The 24,597-nt window shown below is 49.4% G+C and overlaps 1 protein-coding gene across 8 annotated transcripts in view; it reads right to left on the bottom strand.

The window, feature by feature from the left end:
• The window catches only part of ZFHX3 (zinc finger homeobox 3), a 377,665-nt gene that overhangs the window by 168,876 nt on the left and 184,192 nt on the right, over positions 1–24,597 (bottom strand). For 6 of the 8 annotated variants that reach the window (XM_074405623.1, XM_074405619.1, XM_039478219.2 and 3 more), the window contains 2 exons: positions 13,290–16,075; positions 6,120–6,616 (listed from right to left, as the gene is read on the bottom strand). In XM_074405623.1, the coding sequence (XP_074261724.1) occupies positions 6,120–6,616; positions 13,290–16,026 (3,234 nt within the window). In that variant the 5' untranslated portion in view covers positions 16,027–16,075. The remainder of the gene's footprint in view (positions 1–6,119; positions 6,617–13,289; positions 16,076–24,597) is intronic. The other 2 variants (XM_074405641.1, XM_074405639.1) reach the window with 1 other exon arrangement.

Here is a 24,597-nt window from a genome sequence, read left to right as displayed (position 1 = left end):
AAGTATTCGAAAATACTCAGAGATATAAACAAAGGTCTCAGGTATTATGCTGTGTGTCTACACATATATACTGGTATCGTACTTATGCGTGTCTGTGTGTATAGATATTGTGCATATATATATGTGTATACATACACACATACACATATAAATGCACAGTATCATTCTAATTTTGTAAAAGGCCTATGTTACATGCAAAAAGAAAATAAAAATACATCACACAGTAGGATTAACCAGATATTTACTTTCTTTTAAAGTTTACTACTTTTAAAAATTCCTTTCTTTAAAGCTTGCTAATTTAAAAAATTCCTGGATTTTTCCAATTTTTTTTTTACAGCGAACATGCACTACTCATATTACTTTAACTGTAAAAAATAGGGAAGGCATATTTTATTACTAACTTACACTTGAGGTCAGCATGGAATGCTAAAAAAAAGAATTAAGATACAATACTATTCTAAAAGGGTCTGGTCAGTTCTTTACAATCCACAAAAAGGACTCCGAAAAGAGAGGAAAAAAAAAACACTAAAAGCATTTAGAAAAAGGAGAAAATAAAAGTGCTATGGTTAATGGTTGCAAAACTGGTTTTTCAACAGGTGTTTTTTAAGTACTGAACTTTTTTTTTTCAATACGCACATCTAATAAGATTTCAGTTCCACTACGTGGTGTCTAAAGATCGGGGTCAAAAGATCACACCGACCTGAGCTTTTTGACATGAGGGTGTGTGAAATGCTATAACCAGAGTGACCCACACAAAGCCTGCGCCTAAAGCCATCGGCTGAGAGTATGAAATACAACATATTGGAGGGATGTGGGTGAAGACAGGTGAGAAGCTTCTGGAAGGAGGAAAGAACAAGGGACCTCCCAGCAAGGTACCCACCTTTCATGCCACACACCACTGATGAACCATGAGCCACACATTCCCACAGCAGCGATGGATGAACGTGGTCCTGTTATGAGCCCTGCCCCCTAAAATATTTGCTTTTTCCATCTTCCTGGAGTCCCCTTGAAGTTAACTGGTGGCCACCAGAGCTGCAGAGTCAGCCCTGGCTCTCGAGCAAGGACCCATCAGGCCCATACGCAGCCTCCCAGCCCAGCTACACAGACCAGTGACCCACCAGCACCGACCCTCAAGTCGGAGAAATGAATCTCAGGCCTCCAGCTGCTCCAGGAGAAGGAGGGCAGGTGCTAAAATTCACCCAAACATCTGGCCTTTCACACCTTCTAAACCACCTGCAGGAAAACATTCCCTTCCTTTCATTTATTGGTTGGAGGCACCCAGGTAGGGAGAGAGGTGGCAGAAGTAGGTACTTCAAACAAAACAAAACAAAAATCGTCCAATAATGAGAAAACGAGGTTTGAGGAGGCTGGCTCCAGGATCCCGATGCAAACTACACTTTCACCGGAGCTTGAAACACGCGGCCACACCGGGCAGGCAGGGTGTGGGGGAGGGAGGGGACGCTCCCCAAAGGATTGATGCTTTTTGCTCTCAGCACAAGACAAAGGCCTCCAGGCAACACCTATGGGCATAAAGTGTGCAGCTGTCTTTCTAAGACCCCCACTTCCCTGCAGGGCACCCACAGAGGAGCACCAAGAATGCAGATTTCAGTCCAAATCGCTGTCTGACTTCACCTACGTTTTCTGATATGCTCGTCTCCCACATGATGAGTTTATGGCCCTTCTGGGAGTGTGAGTCCCAGTGAGTTTCTTACATATCAGGGAAAGAACTGAGAGGATGGGTTGTGAAGCAATGCAAAGTCCGATGGAGGTTTTCTTCCATCCTCCCGCACTGCACAATCCTCCTAGGACAGCATGCGCAGACGTCCACTATGTGGAGAATCTGGTCATGTGCAGGAATCAATACCACACTCTGCCTCCTACTGCGGGCCACGCAGAGCTGGTGTGGACACTGGCTTCTCCTCTCCTGTGTGCCTTGTTGCTCCAGGGCAGCTCACATGTGGCCCAGACCCAACACCGTGGTGGACAACCCTCTTTGCACACAACTTAAGATTAATAGGTAACCTTCAGTCTTGGCCCAATCAAAGGAACCCCAGCTGCAAACTGTTTTGAGTAACAGATTCTGGTGGGGTCTGAATCTATCTGCTAAAGCTGACAGATTTCCATTCCAAAGACACACAGGTGAAGAGAAACATCAAAGCAAAACACAGATGCTGGGGGACGGCAGGAGTGTGCCCTGATTTCTAACTGCCCTTTCTATGCCCCTCCTCCTCTGGGCAGAAAGTTGCACAAATTTCAGAGAGCTTGCCATGGATGTCACTTAGCCGGGAATGCAAGATCAACACGGAAGAGCTCCTGCCATCTCTGAACTCACACACCTCGGACGCCGGCACCACGCTAGCCATGGCAGAGGGTAGAGGGCAGGCGTTATCAGTGGCAGCCACTCTCCTGGTTCTGAGGAGCAAGGACACCCACATCTCTATGGGTGGAGAGGATTGACAGTGGGGCCAGGATGTACATCCTCTGAGAAAGGAGTGATACATTTACACGTGAAAGCAGAAGGATGAGGAATTAAGGACCCGGGAGCTCAGTACTCATGATAAAAAGTGTCTATCCCATTCTAGATCAGATGAGTCACTAAGGACGGAAAGAGCCCAGTCTCCAAGCTTCACTTGAGCCTCTGGGATTTCTGCTGTGTCAGCCAATCACAGGATCTCACCAGAGTAGCTGTTAGGACGTGGACATGTGAGCACTAGGAGCGGGGCCAGAGCCAGCTGCTGTTTCAGACCAAAAGATCCCAAGGAATTCAATCAGGAGCACTTTGCAGAAGTAACTTGGGACCCAGAGACAATGTAAGGGGACTTCCATCGGACGCCTCGGGCCCCGCAGCCTTCCCCTAACTCCACTCGACTTCCAGGAGGTACAGAGGAAAAACAGGGTGAACCTTAATCCTGATTCATAAATGAGTATCACTCAAAAATCAGAACTACACCACTCCAGGCAATGAAGACAATACCACCAGGCTTTATGGATTAGCCCAACCCTCTCTCATTTCTGGATGAGAAATTATCACAGGCTTTCAGAAAGTTCACTCTTCATATAGCAACCTACGCACTAGCATTCATGACTGCAAGGGCAGCGACTCCGGCCCAGGGTGAGGTCAGACGACAAACCGAAAGCCACGCCACTGCTTGCATCTCCTGAGAATGTGGCTCTGTCTCCTCCAACATGAAAAAGGCGCAGGAGGAGAATAAAAGCCTCGGCTGAAAGAGAGGGCTGGGAGGCTCACTGGGAAGCCACATGCATCACCGCCACTTCGCTGGGTGCCACAAAGAGCAACTCTGGAGAGCCGCCCTGGCTGATCATGAATAATCTCCCAGGGAACTGGGACAGGGTGGGGTGGGGAAGGGGTGAGTAAGGAGGGTTGTGTGTGAGAAGCCCGGGGCCCTCCCCAGGTCAGCTGCATCTGGAGCAGTTTCTCTAGCAGACAGTAAAGAACTCGATTACATCCAGTTAACTGTGCTCTAAACTGATTATGCATGTGCCGGGCTAATGGATTACATTAGCAAGAGGAAAAATAACATGCAATCAATCTCCATTTACTATAGGCCACACCAGGGCCTAGAGAAAAAGTCACTCTCAAACCACCTCCCATCCCCACCCCAAATCAGTGGACTGATGAAACCTTATGAGAGGGAGCCCCTCTTGGTGGCAAGGGAAGTCTTATCTTCGTCGTACTGAGAGACCAAAGGGCTCAGGGCGAGCACGGGAATGATAATCCCAGCGATGTCATCCAGCAGGGAGCAGGAGAGCTCCCCACCCCCTATGGCAGATCCCCGACAGGCACAGGGCCATTCATTACCCAAGGACTAATGAGACCAGACTAATGACCTTTGGCTCCTGACAGAGGCAATTCTGCCCTGGTCACCCACGGGGATGTGCCAGCCAGATGCACAATTTCGGAACCTCTCCTCTGGGTGCGGGGTCCACGTTCTACCCTGCACCCCAGCACTCAGGACCCTTCTCCCCACGCCATCTTTTTGAACAAGAGTTTCCTCTACCTTAAAGAAAAGGAATGAAAAAATGAAGGCCCAGAAGGACAGGCCCATAGTGCAGAAACACACAAATAAACTGCATGTCTTCCATCCAACACCTCACCCTGACTCTCTGGGTGTGACCCGTGGACAAGGTTTGTAGACCAAAACGAGATGTTCTCAGCAAATCCTTTCCAAGTTCCAGGCCTGTTAGAAGCAAAGCCAAGTGCCTGACAGACTCTTATTCAAGACTGCAGCCGCACGGAGAATGCAGCGTGCGAGTTAATCACCACCGTGTGCGTTTTAGAATCTAAAGGGCAATTTTTTCCTTGGATGGAAGAGGCCAGCTTCATGCCACCTCTAAACAACCTTCATCAAAGTTGTGCGCAACCTTCAATGGCCACGCCGAGTCCTTTGTACAAATTTTACTCAGTCGGGTCCTTTGGAAATTCTTTTTCCCACTGGTTTTTCCATCGGGTTTTCTTGACCACGTTGGCACCATCCTGTTGCCAGTTCAGACCTCCAATTTAAACTGACTGCAAAGGGCCTTTTTCTTTCAATGGTGGCACAAAACTCAGCCAGTCCAGCAAGGTTCTTGCTCATTTGAGATAAGGGGATTGGCTGCGTGGAGTCCAGACCTTCCTCACTGCACCGTAGCTGAATTGATGGTCAGTTCCAGAATGTTCTATCCCCTCTACCTCATTCCTGCCTTCTCCTCCTTTACCTAAAGTGCCTTTCCATCGGCATTACGCAGTCCTCCCCACGCCCTGAGAAGGAGCAACTGTAAAATGAAGTACAATTATCAATCCCCGCACAGGCCCACATGGGGAAAGGACTAAGACGTCTTCCTTTCGTGGAATCTCCATTTAAAATCACACTGAGTAAAGCGGGGCCTCAGCTAGCTCAGGGCCGGCACAGACCAAACACTCGTGGGCCCAAAGACGCAAGAAATGGTGTGAAAGGCAAGAGGAGAGAGAGGCTGATAACAGGAGTAAGGAAATGAAAACAGAGAGTGAGGGAGTGGAAGGTGTGTGGAATGAGGCCGGGGAGATTTATGGCGATTTGTACCTGATTGTTCATACTAAAGCCATTATGGGATGATTAGAGAAAAAGGTGAGGCTTTAAGTCCAGTGAAAATCAATAGAGACGTCTGGAGCGATTCTGCCGTGCAAGTGAAAGGACTATTTACAGTATCCGGAGCGCCTCCTCTTAGGTTACCATCTACGGAGTAGAGGGAAGGGCTGGGGCGGACGTGGGGGCTGGGGGGAGAGAGAGAATAAATGGACAGGAGGGAGGGAAGAGGAGAAGAGATAGAGGGAGTGGGGAGGACGGGAGAAGCCCAGGAAAGGAAGAAAAAGTGTAAGGAAGAGAAAGGACATAGAACCCAGGAAGCAACAGAGAAAAAAAAAAAAAAAAAAAAAAACAGAAAGAAAATCAAAGGAGGCCCTTTATGGACCCAGTTTTCCCCACAGCATTTAGCACCTTCTAGCCTGTTTCATAATTTATTCATGTTTCTCACCCATCTCCTGCTAAAAGAATGGAAGCTGTGTGAGGGCAGGGATTTTTTTTTTTTTTTTTTTGGGGGGGTCAATTTCATGCACTGATGTGGACACGTGCCCAGAACAGTACCTGGCGTTCAGAAGGTGCCCAGTGTATATCTGTTGGTGGGATGATGGATGTATGCATGAAAGGAAGGAAGGAACAAGCCACCCCAGGAGCATCCAGGAAAGAAGAAATAGAGAAGAAAAAGGAATAAAGAGATGGAAAAGGAAAGCAGAAAAAGTCTAAAAGCAAGCCGGAAATTACAGGAGCAGAGGATGCAAAAGAGCCCACATAAGTAAGAAAAGAATCAACCATCGAGGCACTGCCAACAAAACCTGCCCCAAAATGGGGCACTGAGAAAGAGAACTTTCAGCCACAAAAGCTACTCACTGAACCTGTCACGTTTCCACCTGGTGACAAAGCGGACACCGCCAACTTTCCTCCCAACTCCAGGTTCCCAACCAACAGCCACGGGGGCCATGCCCGAGACTGTCCGTCTCCTCCCCAAGGCTCCCAGACTCGCCTGTTAGGGAGCAACCCCCTCCTTTCAGAGACAGCGCCTGAGTCCCGAGGAGCTGGGCCTACCTTGTACAGCTTCAGGCTGGCCTCGTGCCTGGAGTTGACCGTGTGCAGCCGCAGCTTCTCCAGGCTGTTGGTGTAGTAGTCGCAGGCGTTGCACTTGAGGTGCACCGGGTTGCCGATGGCCACACACTTGAGCCTCCACTCGTTGGCCTTGCCGCCCTCCTTGATGTGGGCCACCAGCTGGTACTTCTGCACGTGCTTGTCTGTCTTGCAGTGCAGCTGGAAGTTGGCCTTGAGCTGGGTATTGTAGCGACAGAGCTTGCACTGGTACGAGTCCCCCATCACCGCCTTCCACTCGTCCTCCGACAGGCTGCGCTCCACGTTCATGTGCAGGCCCAGCATGTCCAGGTTGTCCGTCGTGAACTTGTTGCACACGGCGCACTGGAAGAGCTTCAGCGACGGGTCATTGGTCTGGATGAAGCTCTCCCCCAGGTTCATCAGCTCCTCTGACACCAGCTGCCCGCCCCCGAGCCGCATGTCTAGGGGGATCTCACCGCCCACTGCAGGGAAGGAGAGAGGGAGAGAGTCAGAGACCAGGTTCACGGTCACGGCCACGGCTGAGGCATCACCCAGACCTCCGCCACCCTCAACCGGGGTCCAAAGGAAAAGATCACATTTCAAGTGTTACTGAGGGCTACGAGCTGAAAAGCAAGCAAGCAAACAAACAAACATAGTCAACCTGATGTGTTTCAATCTTTCCTACAGACATTCTGAGATTTGGGGCAGGTTTTATATTTTCCTTCTTTAGGAAAAGAACACTAGAAAAGTTAGAAACTGTAACTTCATATCTATATATCTATATCTATCTATCTATAGATAGACAGATATCCCCCCCCCCCCAACCCTGAGATAGAATCTTGCTCTGTCGCCCAGACTGGAGTGCAGTGAGGTAATCTCAGCTCACTGCAACCCCCACCTCCCCAGTTCAAGCAATTCTCCTGCCTCAGCTTCCCAAGTAGCTGGGATTACAGGTACCCACCACCACACCCGACTAATGTTTGTATTTTTTAGTAGAGACAGGGTTTCACCATGTTGGCCAGGCTAGGCTTGAACTCCGACCTCAGCTGATCCGCCCACCTCAGTTTCCCAAAGTGCTGAATGACAGGCATGAGCCACCGCACCTGGCTACCTCTTTAATATTCCAATTAACTCCCTCTCTAAGATCCAAGAAAAGACAGAAATATGTATCCTTCAATGGATGTAACGGAATCTCAAACCCCAGACCTCCCAAAATTAGAAATGACTTACAGCTACAATCTTAGCATACCAAACCTTCATGGCAAACCAGAATCGGGCCCAGAATTCATCTGAAGTGGCAATGACCGACATGACTTTCTATCATTGTGGGAACGTTCTGTGGCTGTGTTGTCTGATGCAGCAGTCACCGGTTACATGTGACTAATGAATACTGGAAATATGGGTAGTGCAACTAAGAAACTGAATTTTTAATGTTATTTAAATTTCGGAAGCTACATGGTGATAAGTGGCAGGCACCTGAGTCAGACAGTACATCTCTCAAGCAAAGATTTGGGGAGTAGGGCTGGGTGCGGGGGCTCCCGCCTATAATCCAAGCACATTGGGAGGCTAAGGCAGGCAAATCATTTGAGCCTAGGAGAGACTAGCCTGCTCAACATGGTGAAACCCCGTCTCTAAAAAAATACAACAGAAACTAGCCAGACATGCTGGTGCACACCTGTAGTTCCAGCTACTCAGGGACTGAGGTGGGAGGATCGCTTGGGCCCAGGAGATAGAGGCTGCAGTGAGCCGATATCGTGACACTCAGCTCTAGCCCTGGTGACAGAGCAGGAACCTGTCTCAAAAAACAAAACACAACAGGTTTGGAGAGTAATCCCTCTACTCCTCACCACTCCCCTCTGGTCAATAACCCACCTGTCAGTCAATGCTGCCAGCCCTTCCATGTCTTCCCAGTAGGGCCACCTGTTCCCTTTCCTGAGCCTCTGCCCTGTGTGACGTGCAGGGCTACCCTAGGACCTATCACATTCCCTTTGTCACTCAGTCATCCACATACAGAGAGGCGTTATAGCTGGGATCCCCATCAGGGCACCACCTCCCTAGGACAGGGGTCCAGTCTTATCCTCGCTGGCCTTCTACGGAGTGCACAGATGCCCAAATGTTTGTTGTGCCAGACAAGAGTAAAAAAAGAGTGGGAATGGTGCATGCTCAGGAAGTGGACCGAGACGGGCAGTGAGACACGAGGGTCAGCTCCACATCTCCATAAGAGGGCCAGATGAAGATCTCCTCCTTCCTCTCCTACCCTGGACTTTTCCAGTCCACCACTGCCCTGAATAAACCGGTGACGAGCTCATATTTGCTATGGTAAATTAACACTGCAAGTCCTTATTTCTACCACAAGAAAGGCTTGGAAAGAGCAGCTTTCCCTCCCGTTCCTAGAAGTGTACAGTCAAACAGAAAGCTGAGCACTGGAGTCTAGTTTCTCTTTCCTAAACACACACGTACTTGAACTATTAGTTCTGCCCCCACTCCCGCAACTGGTATTTAAACTTGACCTTTTATGTGTGGTTGGGCTGAGGTTATTTTATTTTTTATGACTGATTAGAATCCAAGTCAGTGGCTCATCAAAGAAAATATTTCCGTTGGTTTTTTTTTCATGATTTTCTTATTTACGCTACACAAGTCACCTCGAGTGAAAAGATCAGTACAGGCTCTGCTAAGCAGACCAGCAGCTGCGTTTGAAGCTCACGGACCGTCTAGAGAGCCATAGAAATCTTTTGCACGTGCATTCCAGAAGGCTTAGGAAGCTTTCAGCTTGTTGTCTGTCTTCCCATCTCCCCTGGTGAGAGGAACCATAACTATGACATTCTTTTTAGGACAAGAAAGAAAAACAGAAAAAAGAAAAAAGAAAAAAAAAAAGAAAAGCCTAAAAGCTCCATTCCTTAACAGGGACGAAGGCCAGGCAACATCCATGAAACATGCTTGGTGTTCAGTCAAAGCAGACACTGCCCGGAGGGTAAGACAAGGAGCAAACATATATTTGTTTCTGATGCCAACCACCTGAAGCATCAAATCGTCTCCACTTTTTAGATTTAACCTCGGCGCATCAATACTGCTCTAAAGAGAAATTCAGCTGTCACTTGCTGATGCCTGAGTGAAAATGAGAAGTTCTTGGAACAAGCAGAGGAACTAAGTCCCAGTTTCCATTCTAAGCTCTTTTTATTTTTAAGAGACAAGGTCTCACTCTGTTGCCCAGGCCCAGGCTGGACGGGTTCACTGTAGTCTCAACCACCAAGGCTCAAGTGATCCACTTGCCTCAGCCCCCCTCAAGCAGCTGGGACCACAGGTGCACCCCACCACATCCAGCCTATCTTAAAAAAATTTTTTTTCATAGAGATGTTGTCCAGCTGGTCTCGAACTTCTCGGTTCAAGCGATCCTTGGACTCCCAAAGTGCTGGGATTATAGGCATGAGCCACCGTACCTGGCCAGCATTCTAGGCTCTTAAAATGAAATGCGAAGGAAAGCGGCAGCAGAGTGGTGAGACGGGTGAGGACGACAGGCAAGTGAAAAGTCCCTTCGAGAACTATGCCTCAGAGAAACAAGCCCAGGGCTTAGAATTCTACAAATCCGTAAGACTAAAGGAACTAATTCAGCTGCCACAAAATGGAGGAATCTCACCCAATTCCCTGACAGGAGCAGAGCTCCTAAACGTAAGAAATTGGGGCTCGGCATAGTGGCTCACACCTATAATCCCAACACTTTCGGAGGCCAACGTGGACGGATCACCTGAGGTCAGGAGTTTAAGACCAGCCTGGCCAACATGGTGAAACCCCGTCTACTTTCTACTGACAACACAAAAATTAGCCGGGCATGGTGCTGCATGCCTGTAATCCCAGCTACTTGGGAGGCTGAGGCAGAAGAACTGCTTGAACCTGGGAGGCCGAGGTTGCAGTGAGCTGAGATCACGCCATTGCACTCCAGCCTGGGTGACAAGAGTGAAACTCCAACTCAAAAAAAAATTTTAAGTACTTGACAGTTCTTTAGCCTTGAGCCACGCCGGATACACAGTCTTGGGGCAGGCCCTCATCTCTGGGTATACACCCAACTCTAACACTGGAACGGATACGGTAACAACGTGAGCCCACCCAAAGGCACATCCTTAGGAAGGCACATAGATTACAAGGCAAGCTCTGGAATCAAAGGAAGACGCAAGGGAGCTGTGAAACCTTGTGCAAGTGTCCAGGGGCTGGCTGGCTACTTGGGAAGCACACGGCCACCCCAAGCAACCCCCTTCTGGGTGCTGCACTAAACTTCAGAGTTGAAAGGAAGGTTTGGGAGGAAGTTCACAAGGCCTCAAATCTAATGTGCAGTCTACAAAGAGCAGCAGATCCGACCGTGCTCGGTGGAGGAGTCCCAACTCTTTCCTCAAAGGCCTCTGAAAAGCATCATCCCCAGAATCAGTGTCTGTTTGATGACACTAAGAGAAGGTTCTGCCAATGGGAAGCACAAGAACAGGGCCCATGTAAGGAGAGTGTATTTCAGAAAAACTTTCTCCCCCTGCGGAACTCAGTCACATCTAATGACACACCTACAGCTATCTTATAAGTAGATTATGGGGGAAAAAAATCAGTAGAGCCACCGACAGAACTGAAAGTTATGGCTGTTTTTATTTGCATAAGTTGGTTTCTCCTACTGAGGTCATACGACTCAAATTCCAAGTCTCTGGGACACTTACTACAGTCCCCAGGCCCACTGGAGCTTCCAGCATAAAGGATCTGTGACTCTCACACCTTCTTAGCAATTCTCAGGGCCCAAGGAAGGCACAGGTGTACAGGGACTCCCCTCAACCAAGAAGTAGTGACACTGAAAATTCAAGGGCCTTTTGTGAGTGAGCTGGTTAAATCCCTTGGGAAAAAGAGCTCCAGCCTCTTTAAGAAATAAAAGTGTGGTTCTTCTCAAAGTGGCTGTGAGAGGTTCTTTCTATGTAAAAACTCAAAGTTTTCAGCACCCAAATCCTATACTCCTGGTCCTATTCTAGATATGGTAAGCCAACTGGTAAGACTAGGTGCCTGGACAGAGTTCTTCCATGTGTGTCTAGAACACAAGTGCTCATTCTTCAGTTCCTTCTGAACCTGCTGCAGTGCCCAGGACAGTGCATAATGCCCCAAAGACTCACAGACATTTGGCGTGAATGTGAAATATTTCTCTACTTCTCAATCCTAGCCTTAGTTATCTCTTCTCGAGGTAATTAAAAAGCCTCACTTTAGGCTGGCAATGGTGGCTCACACTTGTAATCCCAACACTGTGGGAGGCCAAGGCAGGCAGATCACCTGAGGTCAAGAGTTCAAGACCACCTTGGCCAACATGGTGAAACCCTGTCTCTACTAAAAATACAAAAATTAGCCAGGGTGCCTATACTCCCAGGCACTTGGAAGGCTGAGGCAGAAGAAGCACTTGAACCTGGGAGGCGGAGGTTGCAGTGAGCCGAGGTCGTGCCACTGCACTGCAGCCTGGGCAAGACTCTGTCTCAAAAAAAAAAAAAAAAAAAAAAAAAAAAAAAAAAAAGCCTCGCTTTGACCCGACATGAACCTACCCATGTTCTGTCTTCATTCCACCTCCACTGTGTTTGATCTGCTGCAAGATCTACCTTTCAAGATTCTACGGCTCCTTTCGATTCCTACTGTTTTTTTTTTTTTAAAAAAAAAAAAAAAACATAGAATACTGATGCCCATGCCCTGGCATGCACAGTTCACCCTGGGGACAAGTCAGACGACCGGGCTTGTGCATCCACTATTCACCAGTTGGTCAAATACATTCAAATCATTTGGTAGTGGACGATCAACAGGCAAATGTTTCGAAATGGAAAACAAGATTAAAGTACCAAGGATTCAAAACTGAATACAGAGCAAGAAAAAGAAATGGAATGCTTGGAATGATAACTCATTGGCGACAATTAGCACTAAAACGCCACACGAAAAAGCACTTGCTAACTAATAAGGCCTGGCCCCACAGTCGTCTAAGCCATCCCGGAAAAAGGTTCTCACTGACACTCTGTTGCCAGAACAACCTATCCCCACATCAGTAATGGTATATTGCTCAATTCAGGCCATTGTCACTGGTCCCACGAGGTCCATTAGCAGGGTCAAAGGATGGGGAGCACGCAGGACCCTGTTTGAGGCATACGGGGTGGAGTCCTGAGTGGCCCAAGGATCGGAAGCTTCTCATGAAACCCATTTGTAGATTTTTTTGGCAGCAGAAGTTATCCTCAACATGGCTGTGGTTCTTTCTACATAAAAACTCAAAATTTTTGGCATCCAAATCCTACACTCTTGGTCCTATTCCAGATATGGTAAGCCAATTGGTAATATTTTGTACCTGGACACAAAGCCAAGTCAGCTTCCATAAAGCATAGGTCATTCTTCCCGGCAACAAAGACTCGCTCTACTAACCAGGATCTAACTGCTATCAAAAGTTAACTTTCCTTGAAGGACAATGTTTACCACTTACTCATTTTTCATCCTCACAACCCTCACAACAGTGCCACCAGAACCATTTAATTCCCAATTAATTTCCAACATTCTAATCAGCAAGAACTCACTGAAAGGAAAAAAAAAATCACATCTCTTTCATCAAGGTCCTCATAAATACACAGAGAACTTTGAGAAGTCTATCTGGGTGGTTCCCAGCTCAGCAGAGACTCAGCCTTTGGTTATGTGAATAACGTACACTCTGAGATTATTATTATTATTGGGTGACTATCTCTTTCTATCACTGAGATAACTGTCCCTATTCCTCTTATTGAGATGATGGCCCCAGCTACAGTTTCCGGTAAGCGTCAGTAAATATTTGATGAAACCCCAAAATTTTGGGTGATTACAGTCATTTTACAAATTGAAAAGGAGACCAAGAAAGAGAGAATGGAACAGAAAACTAGAGCAAACACTCACATTTTCATCCCAGCCCTACGTAGCCAGAGTACCATCTTATCTCTTTTGAATGTATAAATGCTTCCATATGGACACATCGAGTTCAAGGGATCCTTGAGAATAAATACTTGACTGTAAGACATTCCAGTTTACACCGAAACCACTCGAGAAGACCAGAGTCAACTGAATCCACAGGACTATGTCAGCCTATCCACCGCTCTCCCCAGTTAAATGCCTACCATGGAAACAAGACAAACACGGAGTCATCCTCACCTAGAGCCGGCGTCATGGCGGCCATGGGCCCGGCGGGATCCAGCTGGAATCCGCTCATCATGAACTGGGCGTCCGAGGCCGCGTTGTCCATCTTCAGGTTGGGCAGGTTCATGTTCTGGGCCAGGTAGTACTGGTAGAGCTCGGCCTCGGCGGGCGAGGGCAGGCTGCCGAGCCCCAGGTGGCGGTTGTGCTGCATCTGGGTCATGTTCTGCTGCAGTAACATCATGTTGTGCATGTGCTTCTCGCTGGTCATGTGGATGCGGAGGTTCCTGGCCACGTTGGTCTCGTAATCGCACACCTCGCACCGCCAGGTGGGTTTGGTTTTTGGTTTGGTGGGCGAGGGGGCCCCGCAGGAGCTACTGATGTTGGCCGCTGCCGCCGCTGCAGCTGCCGCCGCCGCCGCCGCCCCAGCGGTGTGGCTGAAGACCTGCTCCCCGCCTCCGTTCTGCAGGTTCTGCATGTTGTTGAGATGCTTGTCGGACTGCATATGAATACTGAGGTTGCCTTTGGTCGTTGTGGAGTAGTTACACACCTCGCAGCGGAAAGGCTTGTAACCACATGTGTAGCTCTCGCCTCGTGCCAACCGGGGGTGGGGCTGCCCGCTTTTGCAGTAGACACAGGAGCCCCCAGGCTCCGGGTGCTTCTCCTTCATGTGCGCCTCCAGGGTCTGCTGGTACTTATAGTGCCAGTTGCACTTGGGGCACTTGAGTGTCTTGCACGAGTTACGAGAATGCATCATGGTCATGTGGCCGCCCAGCGAGCGGGAAGAGCCCAGGACCGTGTCGCATTTGGGGCACTCCACGCCACTCCCCGAGGGGCACTCCCCCACCCCAAGCTCACAGAGGGAGCCAGCGTGCTGGTGATGGGGGACGAAGCCCCCATCATCGCCCTCTGTGCTTTCATTTGGTTCTGGTGCTGTGGCATTGTCTTTATTGGCACTTTCGTCAGCGAAGTCCAGCCTCCTGCCGCCCTCTGCCACATTGGCCCTGACGCCCTCACTGTTAAAGCTTAAACGATTCCTCCTGTTCGCACCATCAAAGACAACAAAGGAAGAAGCAGAATTAGAACTAGTAGAAGCTGTGCCCCTCGACAGGGTCTGGAGCACGTTAGGCATTAAGGGGGAGTTAGGAATGCTTTGGTTTGAGAGAGCAAGGTCCTTTTGGCTGCTACTACCTGCCGCGGCCCCAGCCTCCTCATGGGGCCTGTCCTCCAGTTCCTCGTCCAACTCGCTGGGAAAGAGTCCTTTGCAACCCTCGTCTTCCTCCTCCTCTTCCTCCTCCTCCTCCTCGTCTTCCTCCTCTTCCTCCGCCTCTTCCTCCTCCTCTTCCTCCTCCGCCTCCTCTTCGGCTGGCTCTACTTTCTCAGAGAAGCAGTCCCCGTCGCCCGCTTCTTGCTTCTCTCCTTCTGCCGCCCCAGAGTCCTTGCCCTCTGAGGATTTGGTAGGACTGGAAGCCAGAGGCCCCAGGGGGACTGAGGTAATGGGGGTCTTCAGGACCGAGCTGGTGAGCCCACCAAGGTTCAACAGGGTGCTGGGGGTCAAGAGACCAGCCTGGGGCTGCTCGGGGCCCACGGTGGAGCCGGCTGGGAGAGCTTCCTCCCCTTCCATGCGAATGCCACTAAATTTACCATAAAAACTGTGTCCGGGGCCTATGAGGTTAGCTGTGGAAACTAAAGGGTGTTGAAAGTTTTTGTTTTTTGGTTCCAGAAAACTTACAAGGGGTTCCTTGTCTTTGCCGATCCCTTGGATGATAGCGGAGATGTTCTTATTGCTAAGAATTTTCCGCTCGTCTTCGCTCAGGGTCATTCGATGGTCATGCACCGCGTGGGTCACAAACGAACGGACGTACCCGAAGGAGAGCTTGCACAGGAAACACATCAGGATGGGCTTCCTCTTGCCGTAGAGCACGAAGCCGTCGAATTTGGACAGGTCCACATTGTTGGGGACATCTTTGGCTACGCAGGAGCTTTTGGCAGAACCGTCGCTGTTCAGGTAATCCTTGTTGCTTTTGTGTCGCACGTCAAACACGCGGAAGCTGTGCAGGACGGGGCTGAGCCCCGCCAGGGCTGAGGTATTCGGGAAAGCCTGGTCTGGGCCCTCAAACCATTTCCCGAAGGATGAGGCTATGTGGAAAGTGTTGATGATCTGCGGGTACACGGGTGCAGCACACGAAGGGTCCCCTTGCTTGCCCCCCGCGCCGGGGAGAGAGTTCAGGAAGAGCGAGGGGAGAGGCCCGCTGCCACTGCTGCCACTGCTGCCATTGCTGCCACTGGCACCCCCGCCCTGGGTCAGCTGGCTCAGGCTCTCCACAATGTAGGCGGAGCCGTCTGGCTGGTAGACGATCTCCCCGGCCAGGTTCTCCACGTCACTCTCCTCGTCCCCTTCCTCGCCGGTGTCGCTGGCGCTCTCCTCTCTCAGGGGTGGCGGGGGGCGCGCGCTGGGGCAGTGGTGCTCCATGTAGGTCTGGAGGCTGGCGAAGGAGGCCGAGCACTCGTTGCAGGCGACCTCCTTGCTGGCAGGCTCGGCGGGGGGCCCGGCCGACGCAGCGCTCTCCGCCAAGCGCTCATTGAAGGGGGCCCTCAGGCTGTCCAGGGGCCCGTGGCTCTCGCCTGTGGACTGCTCCATGCTACTGGGTTTGTCAGGGAGGTGGGTGCTGTTGAGTTCAGTCCATTGCTGGTGCTGAGGAATACCGCACCCATTGTCCTTCCCCGAGACGACGGGCGAGTCACAGCCTTCCATGGTAAGGCCTGCGTGGAGCTTTCATTGCACCCAGTACGGAGGATCGGACCTGAAGGGCGGAGGCAAGGGGGGAGATGGGAGAGGGGGGAAAGAGAGAGAGAAAGGAAAGAGGTTAGGAGGGCCGAGGCTGAGGTCTCACCGCACGGAGCGCTCTAAGAGACGGCTTCTGTCCACAACACCCACAACGCGGAGACACGGGGTGGAGGGCGGGCCTGGGGACACTGCCCCACACCGTCCGGCACACAGGGGTGGCGCAGCCGGGTCCACGAATGAGCAGGGGACATGGGGAAAGAGGACCAGGAGCAGGCCTCTTCGGCTTCGAACTGTCACCACTCTGCCCCAGGACTAGCAGGAGTTTCCATTCTTTGCCAGGAAAGCTTTGATGGGCCACCGTGGAGAATGGACACATCATCTCTCCAGCCCCCCATAAGGTCACAGTCACAGCCCTGGCACTATGGACAGACCATGTGAAATAAGCCCCGGCTCCCCACACTGTCTGTGGATCAGGGGAACACAGAGGAAGGCTGAGAAGAGGAGGGTTCAATGTCCCCAGAAAGAGGATGGTCAAGTGGGATACGCTCATGGATTTAGAAAAGTTGCCGCCGTCGTGTTTCTGACCGTGGTTCTAGTTTGAGAAGTTCCAAGAAGGTGGGTGAGGACCCTGAGGTTCACAGAGCAGGCGTGCAGGCCTGGACGCACTCTGCAAAGTCCTCTCGAGGTCTGGGAAGCATCGCTCCCATTTAACAGGCAGTCAAACAGAGGGGCTTGAATCTAAAAACTGGCCCAGTGCTAACCTGACTACCATGAAACAGAAGAGAAGACGAGTCCCCGGATTCCTGTCTCCTCCGCCCCTGCCAGTCACGCTCCCTGGCCTGTGCAACTCAGCTGACTTCACACTAAAAGTACGTAGGTGCAAAACATGAGCTTGGTATTTCCAGCAGCATTGGACCAGCCTCTGGATCCACCAAGTCTCCATTCCATCAGCTTCTATCTGGCCCTGGCTGGAGGGAGCGCGTTCCCCACGTGCTTGGTGTTTTTTGCTATCAAAGACCTGAGCAGCAAGCCGAGACAGCAGCTGGGCTCGGAGAGACCCGGCTCCACACCTGCCTCTTAGTTATTAGTCGCTGCCCAACCAGCTGTCCTTCAGCCCTGAGGCTTTTCCAGTTCCGACTCCAAAGTGCCACTGAGCTGAATGTGCCCTTTGAGACCTCACATCCCTAGGGAGGGAGGCATCGGATCACAGCCACTCTGCTCCGGCGGTAACATCATCGCAGGGGCGATTATTCCATCTGGCCCTGCTCCTACAGGCAGCTCAGCACCTTACAGCGCCCTGATCGTTCACCCATAGGTCCCCGGCTACGCTTCCCCTGCTGCTCCTCCTGGAGAACACGTGGCTGCTTCTCCACCCACCATCTCATTCATACCCGGCCGGTAAAGGTTTCAGCCAGGCTTGATCTCACTTCCCTCCCCCATAGCCCCCATCTTCTCAATCTTTTTTTTTTTTTTTCCATTTCTTGATTCTTGACTGCACAGTGAGCCAACAGCTCCCTCTCGGGAAAAGATGGGGAAGGCAGGTTTACCACAAGTCTCAGGAGAAATAACTTTCTGGAAGACTAAAGCCATGCTGTGTCTCATATACACATGCAAACACACACTCCTATCTCTCCGTTTATAACCTCAGATTTTGCAGCCACAAAGTTCCATGATCCTTAGAAAGGACATACTGATTGAAAACAGGCACTAAACCAAACCAAACAGCAAATGCAATGGGACTTTCCCGCAAGGCTGAGCCAGGATACAGGTGAGACTCCAAGGTGGCTCTTCTTAAGGGATGCTTCTGATTGGCTGGAAGACATCTCTGATTGACAGCTCGGGCCAAAAAGGTTGGCAGGCCTGAAGGGGCGGGAGGGTTAACAGCCCAATTGTAAAATCAATGTCATAAATGCTTGGTAAGTTACAGGAACATGCGGGAAGAGGGGGCCACGATTGATAAAGGAGAACAGCTTTGATGCTGCACCAGGGACTTGTTTATCGACAGCAAAGCCAATCTCCTCTCCAGCCTGGGCTGGGTCAGAGAAACCTGCAAGCGTTTACCAATTAATTGGTGGGCTTTTCTTGCTCTGTTCTCTTATTCCTCCTCCTCTTCCACAAACTATCCGGCTAAGGGGCTAGGAATTTAAAAACCTTCCTTACTTTGTTTTCTACTCCAAAGCAGAAGATGTCAAGAAAGAATGACATGGTACCCACCCATGATGGTTGCTGGTGACCCCGTGGTGGTGGCGCCAGAGCCCACTCATCCACAGGGAGAGGCAGCCGTGAGGACACAGGTGGGAGAGGAGGAACCCGCTTCAGGACTCAAGCTACCTCCTCTGGGCCTCCTTCCCATGCACACTGGCTGCGACCAGCAGGGCAGTTTGCAACCTTGCCAAACAAAGCATAGTTCGTGGACTTGTGGCATTATCCTCTCCAGCGAGCTTGTGAGACACACACTCTCTCCTGCTCCAAGAAAATCTGCATTTTCACACCATCCTCAGGGACCGCGCACGCAACTTGAGACACTCTCTGAGCACAGCTCTTCTGTGCTTCGTACCTGTATTGCTAGGAAACCACGGAAGGTCGGTCTTAGACTCCTCCTGGTCCCTGGGAGGTGCAGGAATGGAGACAGAGAAGAGGGGGACCTGTGTACAGAGATCAAGAAGTCTCTCCAACCCGCCCCATCCTGTGGCTTGAGGGTCTCAAGGCATCTACCACTCTCCCACCCAGCCGGCTGTTTCTCTCTCACTGTTTATCAGCCAGTCAATAAGAAAAAAGGTAGTTCTTACTTAAGAAGGCAGAAGTCAACTCCACAGGTCGATCAGCACTCTGTCTGTAAACATGGTTTCCCGTAAAATCAATGGTCTTCAGTTACAGAGGGCAGCCTGGGAATGCAGTGGGTCCCCGCGCTTTTCCAAGCAGCCCTGCCATCCTGACAGGTGCACCTCTCTTCAGGCTCCCCCCAGGCTCTGTGCCCCTTCCCAGGGCCAGCTCGCACAGACTCACACCCCTCCACCCTTCCTGCAGCCCCCTTCTCTGCTGGTGATACCCGGAACTCCCTCCAAAAAACGTCCAGGTATTCTACTCACAGCCCCCAGTGTTGTACTTAACACAGGCCTTATTTAAGAATTCAGTTAGTTTTTTGTGTTTTTTTAGAGACAGAGTCTCACTCTGTCACCAGGCTGGAGCGCAGCGGTGTGATCTCAGCTCACTGCCACCTCCACCTCCCAGGTTGAAGCCATTCTCCTGCCTCAGCCTCCTGAGTAGCTGGGACTACAGGCACATACCACCAAGCCCAGCTAATTTTTTGTATTTTAGTAGAGACGGGGTTTCACCATGTTGGCCAGGACGGTCTCGAGCTCCTGATCAAGTGATCCAGCAGCCTCAGCCTCCCAGAGTGCTGTAATTAGAGGCGTGAGCCACCACACCTGGCCTCAGTTAGCTTTTAATAGAGCACATCTCTCCAATGAGAAAGTTAAAGGGAAGCTACAGGAATGACCTAGCTTGCTCGCTTTCTCTGCTTAGCACTTACATCTGCCATCTGAAAGGTGATCTAGTACAGAAAAATTCCAACACCTTCATCAAGCACCCCCTCCGGACCCCTGCTCATCTTCCAAGCTCCCTTGGAACCACCTGTAAAGCCCACTGCATCTTTGCCAATATCAATCTTTACTTTTCAAAGACTGTTTAAAAGGATAAAACACTACCCTGTTACCCTGTAACTCCCTATTAATTAAAACATTCGCCTCCCTCATTAAAAACATGCGCTTACGACAGTTTTATCCTTTTCCTTTAAGGCAGGACTGGGTAAAATGCAGCAGTTTCAGGGAAGCTGGGGGGTGGGAGGGGAGGGGTGCAGTGACGACGAAGGGGAGGGGGTTCCTGCTGTTGCTCCAGCTCCCAGAGAATTAAACATGAACAGTTGCACCGTGTAATTTTAAATCGTTAATTAGCGCCGGGTTAATTAGGCGGTCCTTTCACAAGAGGCTGTCTGGTAGGAAACCAAGAAGAGAAACAAAGGGGAAGGGAGGAAAAACAGAGAAGAGAGACAGTGAGGAACTGTCGCCTCCGCACATATGCCGTGTGGGATCACCCAAGAGACATCAGCCGGTAGGTGAGGATACCTGTTTCCCTGGGTGATCCCCTGCTCCGCCGGAGAGGAGGCAGCAAACACCGCCTTCCCAAAGGCGACCGGGCAGCATACATCAAAGGCCTCAAAAATGCAGGTGCCTACCCCTTGACTTGGCAATTCCCCGTTCCAGGAGTTCATCCTAAGGAAACAACCCAAGCAATGCATGGAGGCATAAGATGATTCATCATAGCATATATGACAAAAAAAAAAAAAAAAGGGAAAAATCGGGCAAAAACAGGGACCCGAAATAAATTACAGTGCACAGAGCTCCCTATGTTGTTATAAATACGCTTGCTTTAAAAAAAAAAAAAAACTATTTTATAGGCAAGGGAAAACGATCATACAGATGCGGAAGGAACAAAGCACAGAGAGGTATGTAGAGGAGAACATGAGATTTCTATCACAATTTTTACAATGGTGAATTCTAGGGAATGAAGTTATGGGTGACTTCATGTCCTCCTTTGTACCTTTCTTTCCTGAAGCTCTTTAAAATTAAAACCATCACTGAGGCAGGAGGATTGCTGAAACCCCCGAGTTCAAGGCTGCAGTGAGCTATGATCGAGCCACTGCACTCAGCTAGGGTGACAAAACAAGATTTAATCTCTTAAAAAAAAAAATAGAAAAAAACATTGAAAACCATCATAATGGAAGTCATCGCCTAATGAATTAAGCGTTGTGTTAAGACTCATGGGTACAGCATCACTCTGATCCTCATAACCACACTATGAGATAGATACTATTTTTACCTCCATTTCAGAGATGGGAAAACAGCCCACAGTTACACAGCCCAGCTGACAAATCAGACAGTATGAGTGGAGGGTCTGTGCTCTCAGGCACTGTTTTCCTTTGTTGCCCAGGCTGGAGAGCAGTGGTGGGATCTCGGCTCACTGCAACCTCCACCTTCTGGGCTCAAGCAATTCTCCTGCCTCAGCCTCTTGAGTAGCTGGGACGACAGACGACTGCCACCACGTCCGGCTATTTTTGTATTTTTAGTTTTCAAAGGGTTTCACGATGTCAGGCGGGGTTTCACGACGTCAGCCAGGCTGGTCTCAAACTCCTGACCTCAGGCAGTCTACCCACCTCGGCCTCCCAAAGTGCTGGGATTACAGGTGTGAGCCACTGCGCCTAATTCTCAAAGAGAACACTAGAACATTCCTACATCTCACATTCACATTCAGTCTTTAGGCACCCAGGGACTGTCCTAAGGTGAGGGGATCCCAGGACTGCTCATGTAAAAGAACACTGGCAACTCACCCAAATACCCTCTTCTTGCTTGAGAGTGAAGTGGGGGGTGCGGGGAACAGTTCAAAGCACACTGTTTTACTTGGATATCTTTAGACAGAGGATAAAGGAGGTAGGAGAAGCTGCTGCAAAGAATTGAAATGTAGGTCCACTATCCTGATCTTTAAAGAAAGACAAACTGCAGATTCCAGAACCTACAGATCAGGAAACATATTCATTCGTTCAGGATTTAGTGAGCACGTACTATGTGTCAGATGCTAGAGAACCCATGATAAAAAGGTCTCAGCTTACATTCTTGTGGGGAAAAGAGACCACCAACAAATACACTTACATAAAAAGCAACGTAAAGCAGTATCAAACAAGAAAAGGGAAAGGACAATGTGAACGCGTCGTTTTGGAGAAAGTACCAATGTCAGAGTGACTTCATGGCTATGGATATACTTCAAGGATATGTTGCAAAGTACATAGTGGAAGTTCTTCATAGTTCTCAAGCAGATTCAGCAGTTGCTGGAAAATAATTTTAGGGGGTGGGATGACCCTGAGGAATTAGCAATTAGCTGTAGGTCCAGTAAGAAAACCCACATAAAATAAACCCAAAATTAGCCTTACTCAGACTTAATGATCTGAAAAATATAGTAAAGCATACTTTTGTATCTTAATAAGATAGCACTGAATTTATCATTTCTTTATATCCAGGATGGCAAAACGGCTTTCAGATAATAAACTGTGGCAAATTTTATAGCCACCTAATGATGCCATTACTTTAAGCATCAACACAGAGGTCCGTGTGTCTCGGGACACACCACAAGGCTCTGTCTTGTCCCTACTCGGCTGAGATCACCAGCTTGAGAAGCAAGACCCAGCAGACACCCACTTGCAGCGCTTATCAAGCTCAAGGGAACGATTAAAATGCCGGTGGCAGAATCTAGACTGAGAAAAAGGTCTTCACAAGTTGGAACGACAGGCCCAAACTAACAGGACGAAACTTTAGAAGGAAGAACATGAAGCCCTACATTTAACTTCAGGCAATCTGCTCAACCAATAGCAGCAAATTTCAGAAGAGATCTGCAGTCTTAAGAGCTCATGCAAACAACGATAACAAAATATCTAGGGGGTCTTTCTTGATGACAAACTCAGAGGAGGCCCAAAGCTGGCATAGTGGCCTAAGACGTAATGAGGCCTCTGGCATCAAGACTACTCTGTACCTGTTGGAGCTCAGCAGGTCCACAGCCCATCACTTTCCTCTGTCTGCACGAATAATGTCATGAACCACTCCAGGGAATCTCCTAAGAAAGATGCCAACAAAGACACTGTAGGCTCATCGGAATGGCTGAACACCACAGCTCACGGGTGCAGGAAAGAGAAGTCCCGTGCAGGGCAAGACCACTATCCTTGGCTGTATGAAACCCTGCCTGCCACATCCAAGAGGGTTTGCTTCTATGGTTTCCACCTAGTTCCAGGTTTGAATTAGGGGTAATGAGGGGACTCTATAAGAATGAGGCCGAGCACCATGGCTCACGCTTGTAATCCCAGCACTTTGGGAGGCCAAGGTGGGTGGATCACAAGGTCAGGAGATCAAGACCATCCTGGGCAACATGGTGAAACCCCATCTCTACTAAAATACAAAAATTAGCTGGGCATGGTGGCGCGCGCCTGTAATCCCAGCTACTCGGGAGGCTGAGACAAGAGAATCGCATGAACCAGGGAGTCGAAGGTTGCAGTCAGCGAGATCGCACCATTGCACTCCAGCCTGGTGATAGAGTGAGACTCTATCTTTTTTAAAAAAAAAAAAAAAAGAATGAGAGGTGGGATCACTAGAAATGAGAATCTTTCTCAACATTATCATAGTTCCTAAATGGAATGTTTATGCTATGAAACACTGCACTGTGCAGCTTCAGAAATGAAGAAGGGGATTGTGGTTGTGTCCAGGAGCCCTCGGAAAGGTGAAGATTCTTCTTCTTCCTGGGTGCTATCTGTGGGTCTGTCTGTTCCCACCAGGAGGCTGTGAGTGGCAGGAGGTCGGGTTCCCCGTGTCCTTCATCTCTGAATCCTCCACATCTGAGATGTAATAGGTGCTTAATAAAACAATGGGGGAAACAGGAAAAAAGATGCTCCCTGAATCCCTTCCTTTTCTTTTTTCTCTTACTTTAAGAAATGTCTGGTGTAACCATTCTCCACGAAATGGAACTAGGGCCCCTTGGAGAAATGGCTAATTCTTGGGCTAGAGCAGGAAAAGTACAAGATGGGCTCGAAGCATCTTCTTGTGCTCAGAGAATGAGGAAGATGTGTCCAAATGACCCAGGAGCAGGTTGGAGGGGCTCCCACTGGCCACATCAGGGACAATTTGAGCAAGGAAGTTTGGATCACGAGGTCAGGAGTTCAAGACCAGACTGATTAACATGGAGAAACTCTGTCTCTACTAAAAATACAAAATTTGCCGGGTGTGGTGGTGCATGCCTATAATCCCAGCCCCTCAGGAGGCTGAGGCAGGAGAATCACTTGAACCCAGGAGGCAGAGGTTGTGGGGAGCCAAGATAGTGCCATTGCACTCCAGCCTGGGCAACAAGAGCGAAACCCCATCGAAAGAAAGAAAATTAAGTGACAGTAAAGGATTGCAACCCAACGTATAACCTAAGAATCCCTAAGTCCCTACTTTAATAAAGGAAAAAAGTAAAAAGTAAGTGTGGGAGAAGGGACAGTTCTTCCACAGGGTAAAAACTCAACTTTAACAAATGTAGAAAAAGATTATGAAGTGAGAAAATCACCATTTGGTAACCATCATCATCCACTCAAGGAAGAATCAATGGGCACCAAAACTAATGGATGAAAGTTTGAATGATAAGTTATTTACAATCTCAAAGTCTCTCCCCACAGCATACTTCTCAATTATAGCAGGAATACACACACACACACACACACACACACACGCACACACAACATACACACCCACACAAAACACTTCACAGTGGAGAACCTCGCAGACATCACCTTCAATGAGTGATCAAAGTTCACATGGCCAGCAGTAAGGCAAACAGACGGCATGTGCCTCCTGGTAGGATACACCAAGAAGAACACAACATCCCTTCCTGGGTATTCCTGCCAAAAATGCAAAACCGGAATCTAATCATGAGGGAACATCAAGCAAATCCAACCGAGGACAGTCT

The sequence above is a fragment of the Saimiri boliviensis genome, chromosome 1, assembly GCF_048565385.1.
Source record: "Saimiri boliviensis isolate mSaiBol1 chromosome 1, mSaiBol1.pri, whole genome shotgun sequence".
NCBI classification, from domain to species: Eukaryota; Metazoa; Chordata; class Mammalia; order Primates; family Cebidae; genus Saimiri; species Saimiri boliviensis.
The sequence above is the reverse complement of the archived record's forward strand: the minus strand, read 5'-3'. Positions and strand labels throughout refer to the sequence as shown.